Source organism: Mustela erminea, chromosome 1 (assembly GCF_009829155.1).
Source record: "Mustela erminea isolate mMusErm1 chromosome 1, mMusErm1.Pri, whole genome shotgun sequence".
NCBI lineage: Eukaryota > Metazoa > Chordata > Mammalia > Carnivora > Mustelidae > Mustela > Mustela erminea.
The window spans coordinates 113,144,913-113,162,110 of record NC_045614.1 but is presented as its reverse complement, the minus strand read 5'-3'; the positions used below and the strand labels follow the sequence as shown (position 1 = coordinate 113,162,110).

The 17,198-nt window shown below is 48.3% G+C and overlaps 1 protein-coding gene across 3 annotated transcripts in view; it reads left to right on the top strand.

The window, feature by feature from the left end:
- VPS8 (VPS8 subunit of CORVET complex) overlaps window positions 1-16,083 on the top strand; it is a 247,363-nt gene extending 231,280 nt beyond the window's left edge. For 2 of the 3 annotated variants that reach the window (XM_032338603.1, XM_032338586.1), the window contains 2 exons: window positions 12,532-12,612; window positions 15,354-16,083. In XM_032338603.1, coding sequence (XP_032194494.1) covers window positions 12,532-12,612; window positions 15,354-15,503 — 231 coding nt within the window. In that variant the 3' untranslated portion in view covers window positions 15,504-16,083. The remainder of the gene's footprint in view (window positions 1-12,531; window positions 12,613-15,353) is intronic. The other variant, XM_032338595.1, reaches the window with a different exon arrangement.
- Window positions 16,084-17,198: the final 1,115 nt, after the last annotated feature.

Below are 17,198 nucleotides of genomic sequence, written 5' to 3'. Positions count from 1 at the left end.
TATTGATTCCTTACCGTTTACACAGTCATGTCAGAAATACTTGGTGAGGACTATAGTGGTTGCCATGAAACCTGCTGACAAGAGCATCCAGAGGCCTGTGTGCTGTGTGAGGGAACACCTGTGCCATTCACTCCCAGGCCTCATAGTCCTGGGCAGGCCCTGTGGGACCCAACAACCTTCCTTACCGGTATTCTCCTCTGTTACTTCTTCCCTCTCTTCTTTGGAGTTACTTGACTTTTTTTTTTCATTTTTCATTTTTTTTTTAAATTTATTTGACAGACAGAGATCACAAGTAGGCAGAGAGGCAGGCAGAGAGAGAGGAAGGAAAGCAGACTCCCTGCTGAGCAGTGAGCCCGATGCAGGGCTCGATTCCGGGACCCTGGGATCATGACCTGAGCCGAAAGCAGAGGCTTTAACCCACTGAGCCACACAGGCGCCCCTCATTTTTAATTTTTAAAGAGTTTTATTTATGTATTTGACAGAGAGAGATCACAAGTAGGCAGAGAGGCGGGCAGTGAGCCCGAAGTCCGTAGTACCTTGTAGGTCCTGGGATCGATCCCAGGACCCTGAGATCATGACCTGAGCCAAAGGCAGAAGCTTTAACACACTGAGCCATCCAGGTGCCCCTATTTGACTATTTTTTACTATTAATTTTGATTCTTCTATTGCTTTTTTAGCTATATCTCTTTGTTCTTTTTTTTTTTTTTTTAGTGGTAGCTATAGGGATTACAGAATACATCTTCACCTTATCACAATCTAATTAGAGTTAATATTTTACTACCTATTATAAAATACAGGAAACTTGCAGTGCTATAAGTCCATTTGCTAACCTCTCCTCATTTAGTTCTGTGAGTTCCATTTTCTTCTGCCCTCAGAAGAACTCTTTGTCTTAATTGCTAGCCCACAGTGGCATCTATCAAGATAATTGTTTGACTTTGTTCTTAAGTAGGCAACAATCAGGTAATCAAAGGGTAGCAAGCCTTAATTACATATATGAAGTGAATGCTTTCCCTGTTTTTATTTTTTTTAATAAGGTCATTTTATTATTTTTTAAATAATCCCTGTCAAGATAATAGGAAAGAATGATAAGACAAAGGAGGATTTCTGACTAGCGATAGAAAAATGCTACCCCACTAAGAAGCTTTCTTTATAACTCCACTTCCCATAAAAATAAATCTTAACAGATTTTTTTTTTTTTAGATCTTTCTTTCCTGACTAAAAGGAAAGACTGTAATAAACCACAGTGCGGGAACCTAAGTTTTCACAGGACAGTTCCCTCAGGAAGAAAGAAGGTGGGGGTTCCAGCCCCAGCTGTCATCCATTTTATTTCCCAGGACTACCATTTTTATTTCTGTTTCTAATGCTGCCGAACACTGGAGGCAACAACATCCATTGGTTATTTTTTGATGTGCTTGAGAATTTGAGTTTCCCATACCCGTGAGGCAGTTGATGACCAATGTTTTATGGTAATACTAATAATCCCTGTCAAGATAACAGTAAAGTTTTAACACATTTGACCAAGGAACAATATTTTTTAAAATTTAAACTACATTCTACAGTTACCTAAAATTTTTTAAAAGTCCTTTTTTTTTTTTTTGGCATCATGAGATTATTAGTTTTTGCCACTACAAGTCTTCCCCAGGTTGTTGCCTTTCAAAGCAGTTTAGGCAAGGAGTAGCCAAGCGTGGACAGGTAGAATATACACGTGTCAGTCTTCAGACCCATCTGGTGACAGTCATTTTTGTGAGGGAGCAAAATGAGTAGACAAGCGAAAGATTACCTTAATGGCACAGCGTGATGGGGCCCTAACACTATGATGGGCCCACTGAGGATGCTCGTGGGGTACTCGGTACCTGCAGTCCCAGCACACTGAGTAACACAGGTGCCCCATGGGAAGAATACCTTGTACACCCATAGTACCTTACGTTTGTGTAGACAACAGAGAAAATATCTGCATAGCCTACTTCATGAGGCTCCTATGAGGGAACTGGAGTGGTCTCTGGCTTATTCTAGTTACTTTCATGTTTAATGCACACATTAGCCCAATGTTTGCATTAGCCTTTGTTGTCTCTGACACGTGAGAAAACTCACCTATTAGACAGGTCTGATCCTATAGCCCGCTATCCCACATTGGTGATGACTAACTAACTAACATCAAGGATATCAACACAACTAATTAATGTCACTAATTCAGAATATTAATAATAATAATTCAGAACCAAGTTCAGAATCTCTTCCGTGATGGCAGAAAATATTCATGAGCAACTAGTGTATGCAGGAAACGGTCTTCACATTGTTGTGAAGAAGTTAGCTTTAGTTCTTTTTTTTTCCCCCCAGTATAGTTAGCATACAGTGTTGTGTTAGTCCAGGCGTGCAGTATAACGATTCAATAGTTCTGTACATTACTCAGTGCTCATCATGATAATTGTACTCTTTAATCCACTCTAACTTTTTCACCATCCCCTCCCCTCTGCGAACCATCAGTTCTCTGTATTTAAGAGTTTGGCTTTTTGTTTGTCTCTTTTCTTCTTTGTTCATTTGTTTTGTTTCTTAAATTTCACATATGAAATCATAACGGTATTTGTTCTTCTCTGTCTTATTTCATTTACCATTATACCCTCTAGATCCACCATGTTGCAAATGGCAAGATTTCATTGTTTTTCATGGCTAAATGATATTCTATTGTGTATGTATACTGGTCCAGATGTGTGAGCACATGCACGCACACACACTCATCCCATATCTTCTTTATCTGTTCATCTATTAATAGACATTTGGGTTGCTTCCATAGTTTGGCTATTGTAAGTAACAGTGTGGTAAATATAGGGGTGCATATATCTTTTTGCATTAGGTTTTTGCTACTATTTTTTTTTTTTTAGATTTTATTTATTTATTTATTTATTTGACAGACAGAGATCAAAAGTAGGCAGAGAGGCAGGTAGAGAGGGAAAGCAGGCTCCCCAAGCAGAGAGCCTGATGTGGGGCTCGATCCTGACACTCCAGGATCATGACCTGAGCTGAAAGCAGAGGCTTTAACCCACTGAGCCACCCAGGCGCCCCTTAATTAGCATTTTTGTATTCTTTGTGTAAATACCCAATCGTGGAATTACTAAATCATATGGTGGTTCTGTTTTTAATTTTTTGAGGAACGTGCATGGTTCCACAGTGGCTGTCCTAGTTTGCATTCCCACCCACAGTACATTAGGATTCCTTTCTGTGTACATCTTCACCAACACTTGTCGTTTCTTGAGGTTTTTATTTTAGTCTTCTGACAGGTGTGAAATGACACCTCGTTGGGGTGTTGATTTGCATTTCCCTGATGATGAGTGATGTTGAACATCTTCTCACATCTGTTGGCCATGTGTGTGTCTTCTTTGTAGAACTATCTATCCAGGCCTTCTTATTTTTTAATTGAATTATTTGGGTTTTTGGTGTTGAGTTGTATAAATTCTTCATAAATTTTGGATACTAACCATTTATCAGATATGGCATTTGCAAAAATCTTCTCCCATTCCATAAGCCATCTTTTAGTTTTGCTGATTGTTTCTCTTGCTGAGCAGAAGCTTTTTATTTTGATGTAGTCCCAATAGTTTATTTTTGCTTTTGTTTCCCTTCCCTGAGGAGACATATCTAGAAAAATGCTGTTACAGCCAGTGTCAGAGAAACTCTGCCTGTGCTCTCTTCTAGGATTTTTATGGTTTCAAGTCTCACATTTAGGTCTTTAATTCATTTTGAGTTTATTTCTGTGTGTGGTGTGAGACAGTGGTCTAGTTTCATTCTTTTGCATGTTGCTCTCCAGTTTTCCTAACAGTTTGTTGAAGAGACTTTCTTCCTGTTGCATATTCTTGCCTCTTTTGTCAAAGATTAGCAGACCATATAATCATGGGTCTTTCTTTGGGCTCTGTTCTGTTCACTGATCCGTGCATTTGTTTTTGTGCCAATACCATACTGTTTGATGACTGTAGCTTTGTAGTCTTATCTTGAAATCTGGGATTGATACCACCAGTTTTCTTCTCCTTTTTTAAGATGTCTTTGGCTGTTGGGGGTCTTTTGTGGTTCCATATTTGTTCTAAGAACTTAACTTCAGTCCTTAACATTGTCAGCTCTCACTGGGCTTCTTCATCTCAGTCCTCCAAAATGTATTTTTAAGCATGACGCTAATCATTGTAGCTCATTTTATCAACTGTTCTCTCTCCAGAGCCTTTTATTAAGACTTCACGGGCCTGATGGGGTGAATTTCTTTAGCTAGAAAGCAGAATCATGAAGGATTTCGCAAAGAGATCAGAGGCCATCCGTGTTTCAGGAGCATGGGCTAAGGCACCTTGACCACCCAGCTAGTCCTACTCTGCTCCTGACATAGCCTTCTGTGTCCCTTAAGTGACACAGAAGGCTGTCAGGCTTATTCACACTGATGCCAGGAGCAAGGCAAGTGAAAGAAACCTCTGGAACTAGACTGCACAAATTCAGGTCTGGCTTCCACCACCACCCAGAGTGACCATGGGCAAAGCACTGGACCTCAGGACCTTAGTTGCGTTAGCTGGGAAATACAGATGCCGGAAGTACGGCCCTCATGGGTTCTTGTGATGATCAGATGAGCTAATGGATGCACGGTGCCCCGAACAGGGGCTGGACAGTGGTTGCTTGCTCTGTAATTGAGCTGACTCCTTTCATATCTTAGCCCACTTACTCTAGCATGGTCTTCCTGCTTCCATGAAGTCACTGTGTTTCTTTTTAATTGTGGTACTAACAGTCTCAGCTTTTGTGGGTATTTTCCAGTCAGCTGCTTGTCCTCTCCATCGCCCACCTCAGGCGCCCTCTGCCCAAGGGCTGCTCACTCCAAAGCTGTCGGTACTGCACCAAGTGAAAGCTTCTTCATAGTTGTCCTGCCGGTGTTTCCCTCCGCTCTCCAGGCAGCTTAGCAACATCCCTGCTTATTTTGTCCTTTCATTACCTAATTCAGTATTAATTGCGACCTGCGGGGAAAGAGGAGGCATTCGAAAAGGAGCATGAGTGAATGGTCAGGGTTCTGGAGCAAAGTGTGTGTAGAGGGGAATTTTAGGAAGGGGTTTTCTGTTTGCAGCGAGGAAGGAAGTGTCAGTTCCCTCTTATCTCTGAAGGCAGGGTTTCATTTTAGGCAAAATGTTAAGGACCTCTAGTTTGAAACAGCTTAGGTAGTGGCAAAAGTCTGACTGAAGCCCATACCAGCTAGAAAGAAAGATTGAAAAGTGAGGCCAACGGCAGAAAGGGAGAAGAGTGGGAAAATACAGTTCCCCTTCCACTCATCCCACTCCACCTCCAGCTCTGGCCCCACCGGCAATTATCAAAATGCCAGTAGAAGGTTCCCGAAATGAAGGAAAGACAAGTAGCTATGTTGCAGAATTAGATAAAGTGTCCCACATCTCTGGGAAACTAGGTTTGGCCTGCTTGTGTGGGAAAACGATGAGGAAAAGAAATGTTGGGATGTTGATTGCAGGACCTTGCTTACAGTAGAGATCCCGTGGCCACCCGATGTCCGTGGATGGTGCAGGAGCCTTTGGATCCAGGCTCCCTGGCATTACTGTTATCATCCCTGTTCCTGGGGCTCCAGTCCCTTGGGTGGCAGTGGATTCCGGTGGCTTTCCAATCTCAAAGCTTGACGGGCTAGTTGAGTCTGTGGATCCTGAAGGCCCTGGGTGGTTTTCTTCCTTCCAGCTGTAAGAACAGCTCTGCTTTCTGCCAGCTCTGTAGGAGTGGGAGTTAGAGCTTTGAAATGTGCTGGTGCAGCAAGTCAGCCCTGCCTCCCTCCCCTGGGGACTCTCCTGAGCCACCAGGTCTGCTTCTTGCCCCTGCCCTCCTCTGCAAGGCAAGGCGGGGGGCACTGTGGGGGGGTCGCTGCCCAGCTGTCCCTCTGATGTTCAGCCACAGTTTAATTTTCAGCTTTTATCACTAGACTTCATTACATTAGAAGAAGAAAACGGGCTCTGGCAGATAGCATCGAACATGTTTTTCCCTTCTCTTCCAGTTGGAAAATGCTTCATGATCCATTCTGGGCAGGGGGTCAGAGGGGCTGGGGACACTGGCAGGGGGCTTCCTGCTGAGGCATTTGCCCCATGGAGATAGCGTTCAGATCTGGTCACTCACACTTCGATGTGCTGGACACTGATTTGGCAGATCGCTTTCTTTGTACAGCATCTTAGACCAGTTCTTCTTTCTCGTTGGGGCTGTCCTGGGGCTTCCTGATGGGGCCTCTCGTGCCTAGCTCTAGTTTGCATGTGATTATGCCATAAAAGCCGTGAGTACCTTCAGTGAATGTTGCTTTCTTACTTGAAACCTGCATGTCTTCCCATGCCTGTTACCTCCTGCGAGTCTTTCCTGAGTGGGAGAGTGGCTGGTGGTGGCATTGCCTTTCTCTAGATCAGAGAGTAGACCTGGGAGGGCGGTGACCCACCCAGGTGACACACGGAGCTGGGACAGGATTAGAGCTCAGGGTTCCTGAGTCCCAGCCCACTGTTCTCTCTTCCAGGGCACATCTCTTGGGAGAATAGATGACACAGTGGCAGTCACCGCAGCCATGTACTGAACATCAAATAGGCGCCAGGCCTGTATGTGGTCTCCAGTCCTCACAATTCTGTAGTTTGCAGAGAAAGAGACTGAGAGAAGCTAAGTAGGTGGGCCAGAGGCGTTCAGCTAGTTGTTGCAGAATCCACATGGAGTCCAGGGCTGTCTGAGCATGTGCCCTGTGTCCTTCCTGCATGTAGAGGGCTTGTGGAAGCTCCAGAAACCTGTAACAGGGAGAAAATCTGCTTGCTTGCCCTTCCCGCCCCTTCCTCCGTCTGAGAGCAATGAAGTTGTTCCCGTGTCTCTGTGCGGAGCGCAGCTCTGGCTGCTGGGAAGCAAGAGAGACAGAGGCCCTGTGTTCTTAGAGCTTCTCACTTCCCCAGTCTCTCTCCCCCGTGGCCTTTCTGTTGCCATGTTTGCTGCTGTGGATGGCACTGTGCTCTGAGGTTTCCTTTCTTTCCTTCTCGGTGCCATGTGAGGGCTAGGTACACATGATGCATATCCCATCCCAACTGGCTCTGTGTGTGGCGCCTGCAGGGCCCTCCTGGACCCCCTTCGGGAAGTCACAGCATCCTGGCCAGTGACCCTGTGCCGGAGTCCTTCCCTTCCTCATCTGAACCACTTCCCATGGCATAGCTTTTCTCTTACTCCTGTGACAAAAAGCAAAAAAACCCCAACCAGCTCAAAGAATAGGCCACTTGCTTCCGAGTGTCGTCTAGTGCCCGGCGATGCCAGGCTTGGGCTCAGACAGACTGTGTGGGGGCCCTTCACCATAGCCACTGTGGTGTCCTAGGCACCAGGGCAGTGGGCCCAGCCTCCCTGCCACAGGCTGCGGTCACACTGAGTGGCGGCGTCGGCACTGGAAGTACCGGGCAGCCATGGAGAGAGGCTTGTCACTACAAGTACTGCTTGCTTGGTACGTTTTCCTATCTTCTTAAAAGGGGCAGTACCTATGTTTTTGACAATTAAAAAAAATCCTCTCCCCAAAAGTGAATTGAATAAAATGAAATTGGCATTTTTCACTGAAATACAGGACAAACATACCAGAAATCACAAAGAAACTTTGTAAGTCCCAGTTCTTGGAACTAGGAAGACAAGTGCCAGTGACGTCACATTAGGCCAGCCGAGTGGCTGCCTGCTCAGACACCTAAAACGGATGGTTCCAGAGCAGCCAGGAGATGGGATTCTTCGGCAGCTATTTTTTGCCTGTTTGCCGGCTGTAGAGCATGGGGAACAGAAGGGTGACCAAGACACAGTTCTGCTCTGCGGGGAGCCCCCAGTCTAACAGATGAGCCCAATACCCAGAGAATCACACCACAGTGAGTGCAACAGATGGCAGCACATGGGGCCTGTGGAAGCAGATCTGTTGACAGGACCGGGGCGCACACAGGAACATTCTGGAAAGGTGCGGAGCTGAGGCTTCCATGTCTCGCGTGTAAGAGTCTGATCCAGGCCCACAAATGTTGTAGCATCGGAGATTTTGCTGGTTTCTGTCGATGACAGGAGAGCATGTGGCAGATGAGGTGTGCCCTGCAGAGGAGCAGTGGCTGATTGTTGGTGGCTCAGTGACCTCTCGGGCATTGCTTGTCGGCGCTGGAGGACATGGAATCTTTCCGTGGGGTTTTAATGTCCCATAGATTCTGGGACATTAAACTGCTCTTGTTCACGTTTGTGCCCCAGACCCAAATACTGGGAGGGACTCGAGAGAGGTTTGTTAACCCAGAGAGCTGGACCTTAGTTTCTGAGGCCTGGTGGGGAGAGGAGGGGAGAGGACAGGAGCCCGCAGAGGCAGGGAGTCTTCTGTGGACAAACTGACTTCGTGAATGCCCTGTGCCTCCCCTCACAGACTCCCCACCCCACTTTCTGAACCTATGGAATCATAGAGTAAGATCCAGAAATGCCTGCCTCGGTGATTAGTAGTCATTTCCTGTGTGCTTCCTTTTTCAAATGACAGTCTCATTCCAGGAAGGATTTTAAGACAGGTGAGCCTCTCCTAGGTCCGAGGCATGTCTATAAAGAGCTCAGCCATTTTGCCTCAAATGACTTGTCTTCACTTTACCCAAGAGCCAGTGCGGCCCAGCCAAGAACTGGGCATGTCCATCCTGTGGCTTCCGGAGGGTTCCAGGGCAGCCCCAGCAGCCACTCCTCAGCTAAGTGACCCAGGGTGATGGCTTGCATGGTACGATAGGACTGTAATCCTCAGGTACTTCACACCCATGCAACAGTGACATTTTTCAGTTCCTAAAGGACGTCATCATAGGAAGCCCCTTCTTGTGGTATTGCCAAGGAGTCTAAGGGCCTAACGGAGGAATAAGACCCTGGCAAGCGAGCGGCACCTGGGTGACTCAGTTGGTTAAGTGGCTGTCTTTGGCTCAGGTCATGATCCCGGAGTCCTGGGATCGAGTCCCACATTGGGCTCCCAGATCCATGGGGAGTCTGCTTCTCCCTCTGACCTCCTCTCTCATGCTCTCTCTCAAATAAATAAATAAAATCTTTAAAAAAAAAAAAAAAAAGATTCTGTTAAGCTGCCCCTACACACTTCTCTGGGCAGATCATGTTGTTTGAAATTATGGGTGTGTGTGTGTGTATGTGTCTCTGTGCTTACCTGTTTATTCTCTGAGCAGAGGGGGACTCGGGTTTATAAGGTAAAGGCCCTGTTTGTGACCCTTAATTGGTTATGATTTTTTTTTTATTCCTGTTAGGCAAGTCTCCTAGCCTTCTCTTCCTCAGTTTACAGTCCAGTTCCCTTACTTAGTAAAACAGGTGCAAGACTTGCAATTCCATTAAGATTCAAAATAAACCAGGTGGCAAGAGCATCCTTATTAAACTTTCTTATTCTATCCAAGGGTTGCTAAGATGCCTGTGAACCTAGTAAGTGTTGAAAACCTACATCCCTAATCCGTGGGTACCTTAGGGAAAGAGAAATGCTAGTGGAATGATTGATTTGGTGCAGTGGGATCAGTAGGAGGTGAAATTCCCACAACCTGAGAGTTTTCTGTTACCGCGGGACTCAGGACATGAAGTACCCCCCTCCAGCCACTCTAACAACACAGGGTAGCACCTGGTTGCTCCAAGTGTAGGCTGAGGTTGAGCATTCTCAGCATTGCCTGCGAGCGTGTTAGAAACCCAGCACCTTAGACCCCACCTCAGACCTGCTCACTGGGCTCTGCATTTTAACAAGATCTCCCAGGGATTCTCCCGCACATTCCCATCTGAAAAGTCCTGGACCAGAAAGCATGAGTTCTGCACTTTCTGGCTCAGTGAGCGAACTCCCCGGGGCTAGAGCCATTTATTCTATGCCTAGAATAGACTCATCTGCCCATAGTATTTCCTGGGGCGGGGGGGGGGGGGGTGGTGAAAGCAGGATTCTGTTTTTAGCAGTGGCATTTTCTACTTTTGACCTGACCTTCACTTTGCCAGAATGATTTGAGTTGGCTTCCAAAACACATCCAGTAGGATTAAATATATGGGGAAATTTTTATTATAAAACTGGAGTATAATTACGTACATAAATGTTTGCCACCAAGCCCTAAATAGTTGCTAGTTCCACGTAACTAACCATTTAGCCCTGAGTTCCATAGTGCTAAAAACAAAAAAAGAAAATACAATTATTAGCAGGTCAGTGTCCAGTACAGCTTTTCTCAGCAAGGTTTGATGGGCATTTCTTCAGTGGGTCACCATTAAATGGCCAGTACCACCCACATTTATGTAACAAGTACCAGTAGTACATTTCATGAAATTTTTTTTCTTAAAATATCCCTTCGAGGTCAAGGCTGCTTTATAGAAGTAACTCCATAAGGAGAGACCTTTCCTGGCTCTTGCTGCATCATCGTATGCTAACCTGGCATGTAAACCTTCTGTGTAATGAAACTGCCTTCCCCTCACCATGAACCCCATCCTCCACTACCTTACCAAGTCAACTATTGACTTGCTTCTGTTTGGACCTTCGTTGTGAGACCTTATCATAGAGTGACCGGGGAATAAGCAGAGGGGACATCCGGTGGCTGGGCCCTTGTCCTGTGGACTGGGGTGGTGGCAGGCCCCACAGCTGAGGTTTTGAATGGCTGGAGAAAGACAAATATCACCCCTGTCCTTAACCCATGCTGCTCCCCAGTTTATGCCAGCAATACTGAAGGGATTTGAGAAGTCAGATGGTAAAACCATATTTTTTCGTTAAGTCTCTCGACGGTAATTATATTTTTTTCTCTTTTTGCTTTGTTTGAGCTAGATGTTTAGTATTTCTCAGACTTTCCAATCATCTTGAGCTTGGATCTTTCCTGTGTATTTTACTTAGTGTCTGTCAGAAGTGTGATACTCTACATACTTTATCTCCAAAATATGATCGTTTTTCCTACCAAATTACGGAGAAGAAGCATCTTTAAAAAGTGTCAAGGCAAGTTTAAACATCTCAGAGAATGCTCTCCATGTGTCCGGCAGACCCAGAGACATGGAATGGAATGAAAAGCAGAGCCTCTGTGGGTCCCCTTTTCTCTTTTCTGGCTGTTTTGGATCACACTGCCCTTGTTGGGATTTCCACGGAGCCGCCTTCTCCTCAGCTGTCCCATCGCCATGGGCGTCAAGACTGCGTTACCGTAGTTAGTGGGGCAGCACTGTGGGCCCCAGGGGCCATGAGATGTGGGCCTCCTCTCTGATAGCTGCCTTTTGGGCCTTCCAGGAGAGCCTTTCGTCTGGTCAGAAGGTAGAGTGGTGGAACAGCTCCCCGCTAGGCTGGCGTGAGTGATTTCAAGGGTCATGCTTCTTTCTGTTCTCTCTGAGATCTTAGTACGTTGTTTCCCCTAAGGACAGTAAAAACTTTGAGGAAAAGAAGCAAAGTCCTTCCTGGAAGACGAATTAATAAATTTGTGTAATCTCTGCATAATGCTTATTTCAAAGTTTAGAATCCTTCTGAGGGGGAAAAAAGGACATGACCATGCCTTCCTCAGAGCGTGGCACCCTGTCCCCACCCAGACCCTTCATCATTGAAAACCTTCTTCAGAGAGAAATTCAGTGTGTACTTAGTGATGCTTTTATTCATGCCTAGAGAGGTTCATAATAAATACAGAACAAAGGCCTCTTTTTACTAATCTTACACATAAGCATAAAAACTCCTGAAAGCAACATTTAAGAGTGTCTCTGAATTGTAGTAATACAAGCTACCATGCACGGAGCCCTTGTGAGGCACCAGGCATGTAAGCGACACTTTAAATCTGTACCTCATCTAATTTTCAGTGATCCCATAAGGAAAGCATTTTCTTCTCACAGATGAGGCAGCTGAGGCTCAGAAAAGAGACTTCAGACACAAAGCTCACATAGCAAGTTAGTGTCAGAACTGGTGCTCCAGTTTACCTCAGACCCCAAAGCCTGCAGCTGCCTCTGCCAGATCCCATTTCTTTTCTCTAGGTGAGAGCATTGGACCAGATGCGCCCAGAGTAGCCTAGAACCACAGTATCAGTGTGTCTACCACAGTGACAGGTGGAACAAAGCAGCACAGCTGTAGAAATAAGCTAGACTTCACCTCTTCCAAAAAAAGCAGTAGACTAGCCTTGCAGCCCGTTAGGTGGCTGCCAGCTTTATCAGGAGACTGGGAAAGGGCGTGATTGTGTGTTTATAATGCACCCTCCCCAACCAGCGCTAAGAAGGGGCATCTCTGCCCATCAGCTTCAGTAGCAGATATGAGAGGGTGAGCCCGGATGGAACTGCTCTGCACAGTAAAGACAAAAGGGTTGAGGTCAAGGAGCCCTGAGCAAAGCTTGTATATGGACACTTAGACCACAGTGGGGACGGTCCATACACAGGTCAACCTGGGGGCTGGCACCAAGGGGCTTCGGAAGGATGTACCCTTCCTAATTAATGTTCAGTAAGGTCTCTCTTGCTAACTGCTGGTAGCATGGTTTGCCTCAGAAAGGCATGAAGGAAGGCCATGTTCTGTGTCAGCATGGCCAAGTGCAGAGGCTGCCCACATGTGGTGTTTACCTTCTCATTTCTGATTTCCAGGCAGCCTCAGAACCTGTCCTGGACCCACAGCAAATCCAAGCTTTTGATCAGCTTTGTCGTCTCTACCGAGGAAGTTCCCGGGTAATGTTTTTGTGGTGGTTTACATTCTGTTTTTAATAAAAGATTTTATTTATTTATTAGAGCACAAGCAGGGAGCAGTAGGCCAGGGGAGGGAGAAGCAGATTCCCCATGGCTCGATCCCTGGGATCACGACTATAGCTGAAGTCAGACGCCTACCAGTCTGAGCCACCCAGGCGCCCAGTGGTTTATATTTTTATTTCCCAACTTATAATTACTGTTTGGGAAGTGCAGCGTCCTCCAGTCTGCACTCCAGCCTCCTCCTTAGTTTGGAACCCTGGTTAAGGTGGTGTGGAGCCCTGGCCCCAGGGAGCACTCCGGATTGCAGAGGACACAGAAGAAGTGGGCAGACTGTCATCCCTTACTTGCTGAGGACACAGAAGGGCATCTGCATGTGTACTCCCTTCTGGAGGCCTTTGTTTATGCTGATGATGATCCCATCTGCCCGAAGTCCCAGACCCCGCCGGACATCTGTGCTGGCTGAATGTGTTTTGGCAATGGAACCCAAATGCTGAGTGACATGGGTGCCCAAGACAGAAGTGGAAACGCAGGCAGCCCAGGGCCCCCGCCATGAGCCTGCCTCCAGCTTTCTCCTCTCTCCTGCCTTGAGCACAGGGCTCCCATTCTCATGGTTTAACGGGGCTGCTCCCGCTTCCTGGTCACAGCGGCTTGCGGGCTAGTGAGGTGGAGGAAAAGGAGGGCGGGAGGAAATATAGTTCTAGAAGTTGCATGTGTCATTTCCATTGTCCAGAACTTAGACACACGACCACACCTCACTGCAGCGGGGACTGGGCAGTGGCTCTTGTTGCCAATGGCATGGGCTAAAGTGGTCGGCACCTGTATAAAGCTGAAGAAGAGACGGCCCAGGAGAGCCACTAGCAGCCTTGCCCCCGCGTCTGTCTGCATGGCCCCCAGGGCCCGATAAGCCTCTCTGCCTGTTCCCCCTTGTCTGGTGGCTGTCTGGAGTTGGCTCCCCATCCAGTCACCTAAAGCAGAAGCCTGGCAGCACCCCTCCACTCCCCCAACTCCCCAAGGAGCTCCCGGAGGCATCTTGTCTGTACCTCCTGTGGCTTTCTCTCCTTTCCCTCCAAATGGTCACTGCAGGTCTTCTGTCCCTGCTGCCTGTGGGCTTGCTCTGAACCCCAGTATCTGGTTACCCCCTTATTTCCTGCATGTCATCACTGGAAGGTGGAGTCCAGACTACCACCTCCTCCATACCCCAAGTTGCCCCTAAACTCCAGCCAGGCCCGATTTGTTCTCAGTGTTGTCTTGTGCTCGTGCAGACCATGTGCGTCTCTGCTTCTGAGCCTGGACTCCCTGCTTCTCCTCCTGCAAATAGCTGCTGGGGGGCTTGGCATATTCCTGAGGAAAAACCGTGTTCCTCTTGGAGAGAAACTTCTCCAGGGGTCTCTGGTACAGGGCCCAGTGGCTTCACTGAGACGGCGGCATCTCCATCCCTTCTCAGCCTCAGCCACATTCTGCTTCACACTGTTCTGCCATCACTCAGGACTCCTTGATTTCCAGATCACAAAGTTACAGAAGCAGAACGCAGATCTTCTCTTAGGAAATGGAAAATATTTTTGCGGTTGATCTTCCTAAACCTCACAGGGTCTGAATGTGAGAGAACTTCAAGTTGATGTAACATCTGTCGCCTCTTCTGTTCCTAGTCTTATACAGAACTGTTCTTAGGAAGGACTTCACAGGCTGATAGGCAGCTGAGAGGGCTAGAGAGGACGAGACGTGGCAAAGACAGGGCTCAGTGGACCAGGGGACATCTGTCTCCCGGCCCGGTGTAGTGCGAGTCCCCGGCACATGAGTGCGTGACCTAGCCTGCTGCACACCTGGCAGGTGGAGTTCCAGGGCCTGGGGCGAGAACTGAGAGTCCCTCCAGCTGTCTCTCCAGTTCCCCCAGTCACTGGTAGTGCGTTTTCACCAGAAGTGACAGATGGATCTGTGTGACCCTTGTGCCGTTACCGCCTGGAGGGAGAGAGAGCCCCTCAGTGGCTAGATGAGCCAGAGGGCAAAGCACCTGGCAGGGTGGGTGAGTGGGGATGGGTGACAGAGCAGGGATGGCAGGACCGCAGGTGGCTCAGCTGCATAGAGGTTGAGCCCTACGCTACCACTCAGGGCTGGTGACTCTGAGGACATGGGCTTCTGTACACAGAGGGTACTTGTGGAAGATCAGGACTGCGCACATGGAGGGCCTGGCATAGCGCCCGCGGTGCCGCTAGCTCACGCCAGCAGAAGTCGCTGAGGGCCTGGGGTCCAGAGCATGACCTTGACCCAGCAGCCAGGCCATGTCTGCCGGCTCCCTCCCTCCTCTCAGCTGAAGGGGGGCGGGGCGGGCTGCTGGCAACATCGAAGCTAGGGGTCATGATTCAGGGTCATTTGTCCTGAGAGGAGCTCAGCGAGAGGGAGAGCGTGGAATGAAGTGTACAGGGAGCAGAGCACCTTGGCATGGGGCACGTCTGTGGGGGACAGCAGGCCCGGGGCTACGGGGGGGGTTCCGGCAGGATGTACCCAGTCCGGTCACGGCATTGCTCAAATAACTTGGGCCTTGGAAGTGCAGCAAACTCGCCCCAAGTCTCCTTTTGGGTTAATGAGATGCAGACCTGGGAGCCAGAGCCCGCTTTATGCTCTTCCTGCGGGGTGGCGCTGTCCCTTGGGTATCTGAGGTGGGGGAGTCGAGGACCCTTCGCCTCTGTTCCACACACCGGGGCTAAACTGTGGCCTTTCTTTTGCAGCTGGCTCTCCTCACAGAGCTCTCCCAGAATCGCAGCAGTGAGAGCTACAGGCCATTCAGTGGCTCCCAGAGTGGCCCTGCTTTCAACAGCATTTTCCAGAATGAGAATTTCCAGCTGCAGCTCATTCCCCCGCCTGTGACTGAGGACTGAGGCCTCTCTGGGGCCTGGCACCAGACATCAGAGACGATCCTGGTGCAGCCAGGGAGGGACATCCTCCCCTCCCCACCGCAACTGGCTTGGCCCCTCCACCTTCCCCATTCCGAGCAGAGGTTCCGAGGAGGATGTCAGTGCTTCCCATGCCCATTGTTTCCCGTTGTTCCCCAGGGAGACCACGGTCTCTCAGGAAGCGCAGCAGCACCACATCATCAGACCAGTTGATTTTATTTTGCTTGTTCAGCAAAGGGATGTTCCATACTTCCATCCAGCTTTTTAAGAACGTGAGTGTTGCCCTTGGGGATATTTTCCAGTTTCCCTGAAGCTTCGATAATAGATGGAACTCAGGCAGATGGCATTCAGGAGTCTGTCCTGCTTGGTCCCCTCCAGCGGCTAAGTAACACGGAGGAACCTGAGCTCTTGCTGCTGTCGGGAAGACAGAGCAGTGGCAGGCCAGGCTAGGGGGAACAGAAAGCAAAGTCTTGGGGGCGGGGCAGCTCCCTTTTGATGCTTTTATGTTAAAATCCATTTGAATGTAAGATTTGCCCTAACAATAAATGCCTCTGTGTTTAAGTTCTGCAGGCTTGCTGGCTAGCTCTCTGTCTGTCCAGTCGTGAAGGACACTTAGAGCCCTTGTTGCCACAGTTCAGTTTTATTAGTTCACACTCAGCCCTCTTTCACAGATAAAAGTGCTGAGACTCATATGAGGAATAACGAAGGCGACACACTCGAGAAGTGGCAGGGGGGCTTGGTCAAACATCCAACTCTTTATTTCCGCTAAGGTCGTGGTCTCCGGGTTGTGAGATCGAGCCCCACACGGGGCTCCGTGCTGAGCATGGACTCTGCTTAAGATTCACTTTTTCCCTCCCTCTGCCCAGCACCCCGTCCCTGGCTTGTACATGCAGTCTCTTTTTCAAAAAAGAAAAATGGCAGAACAAAGTGGGGTTCAAGACGGCAGTGTAACAAGATCCTGAGCCCATCTCCTCCTATGAATACAACAAATCAACAACTCCATAGTTCTCTGACAGGAACTGAAAGCTGAATGAACAGAGCCTCCACAACGCAGTCTGAAAGGACAGCATCAAGGTGGGAAAGAGGCAAAGACGTGGACTTGTCGGGGGAGAAAATCTCAGCCACGGGGAAGCACAGTAGTGACGGATCGCAAAGGTATGGAACTGTTCCCTGAGGAGGGAGGGATTTGAGCTCTACATCAGATACCCCAAACCTCAGATCCTCCACAGGCGATCAAGAGAGATGAACCCCCAAAACACCAGGTTCTGAAAATCAGTAGGGATTATGTCCAGGAAAACTGGGAAACCCACTCTTAAAGGGCTGAGGCACAGACTCACTGTACCCAGAAACCAGTGCAAAAACACCAATTTAAAAAACACATAGACTAAGTAAAGGAGACCTATTTATTAACCATAAAGCATCTGCCAAAGAGGCAGGAAACAGCAGACTCCCTGGGGACTGAGATGCTGGTGGGAGCCACATCTGTAATCTCAGTCTCCCTCAGTAGTACCAGCACTGGTGGCCGCTTTTGGAATTCTCCCTGGAATCTGCCAGCTCCAGAGAGGTTACAAGCCACTGAGAGCCCCACCTACACACAGTAGTCCCGACACCCCACAGTCAGGCCAGGGACCAGCCCGCCCACCAGCGCACCCCAGCCATAGCCCCACACGATAGCAGGGA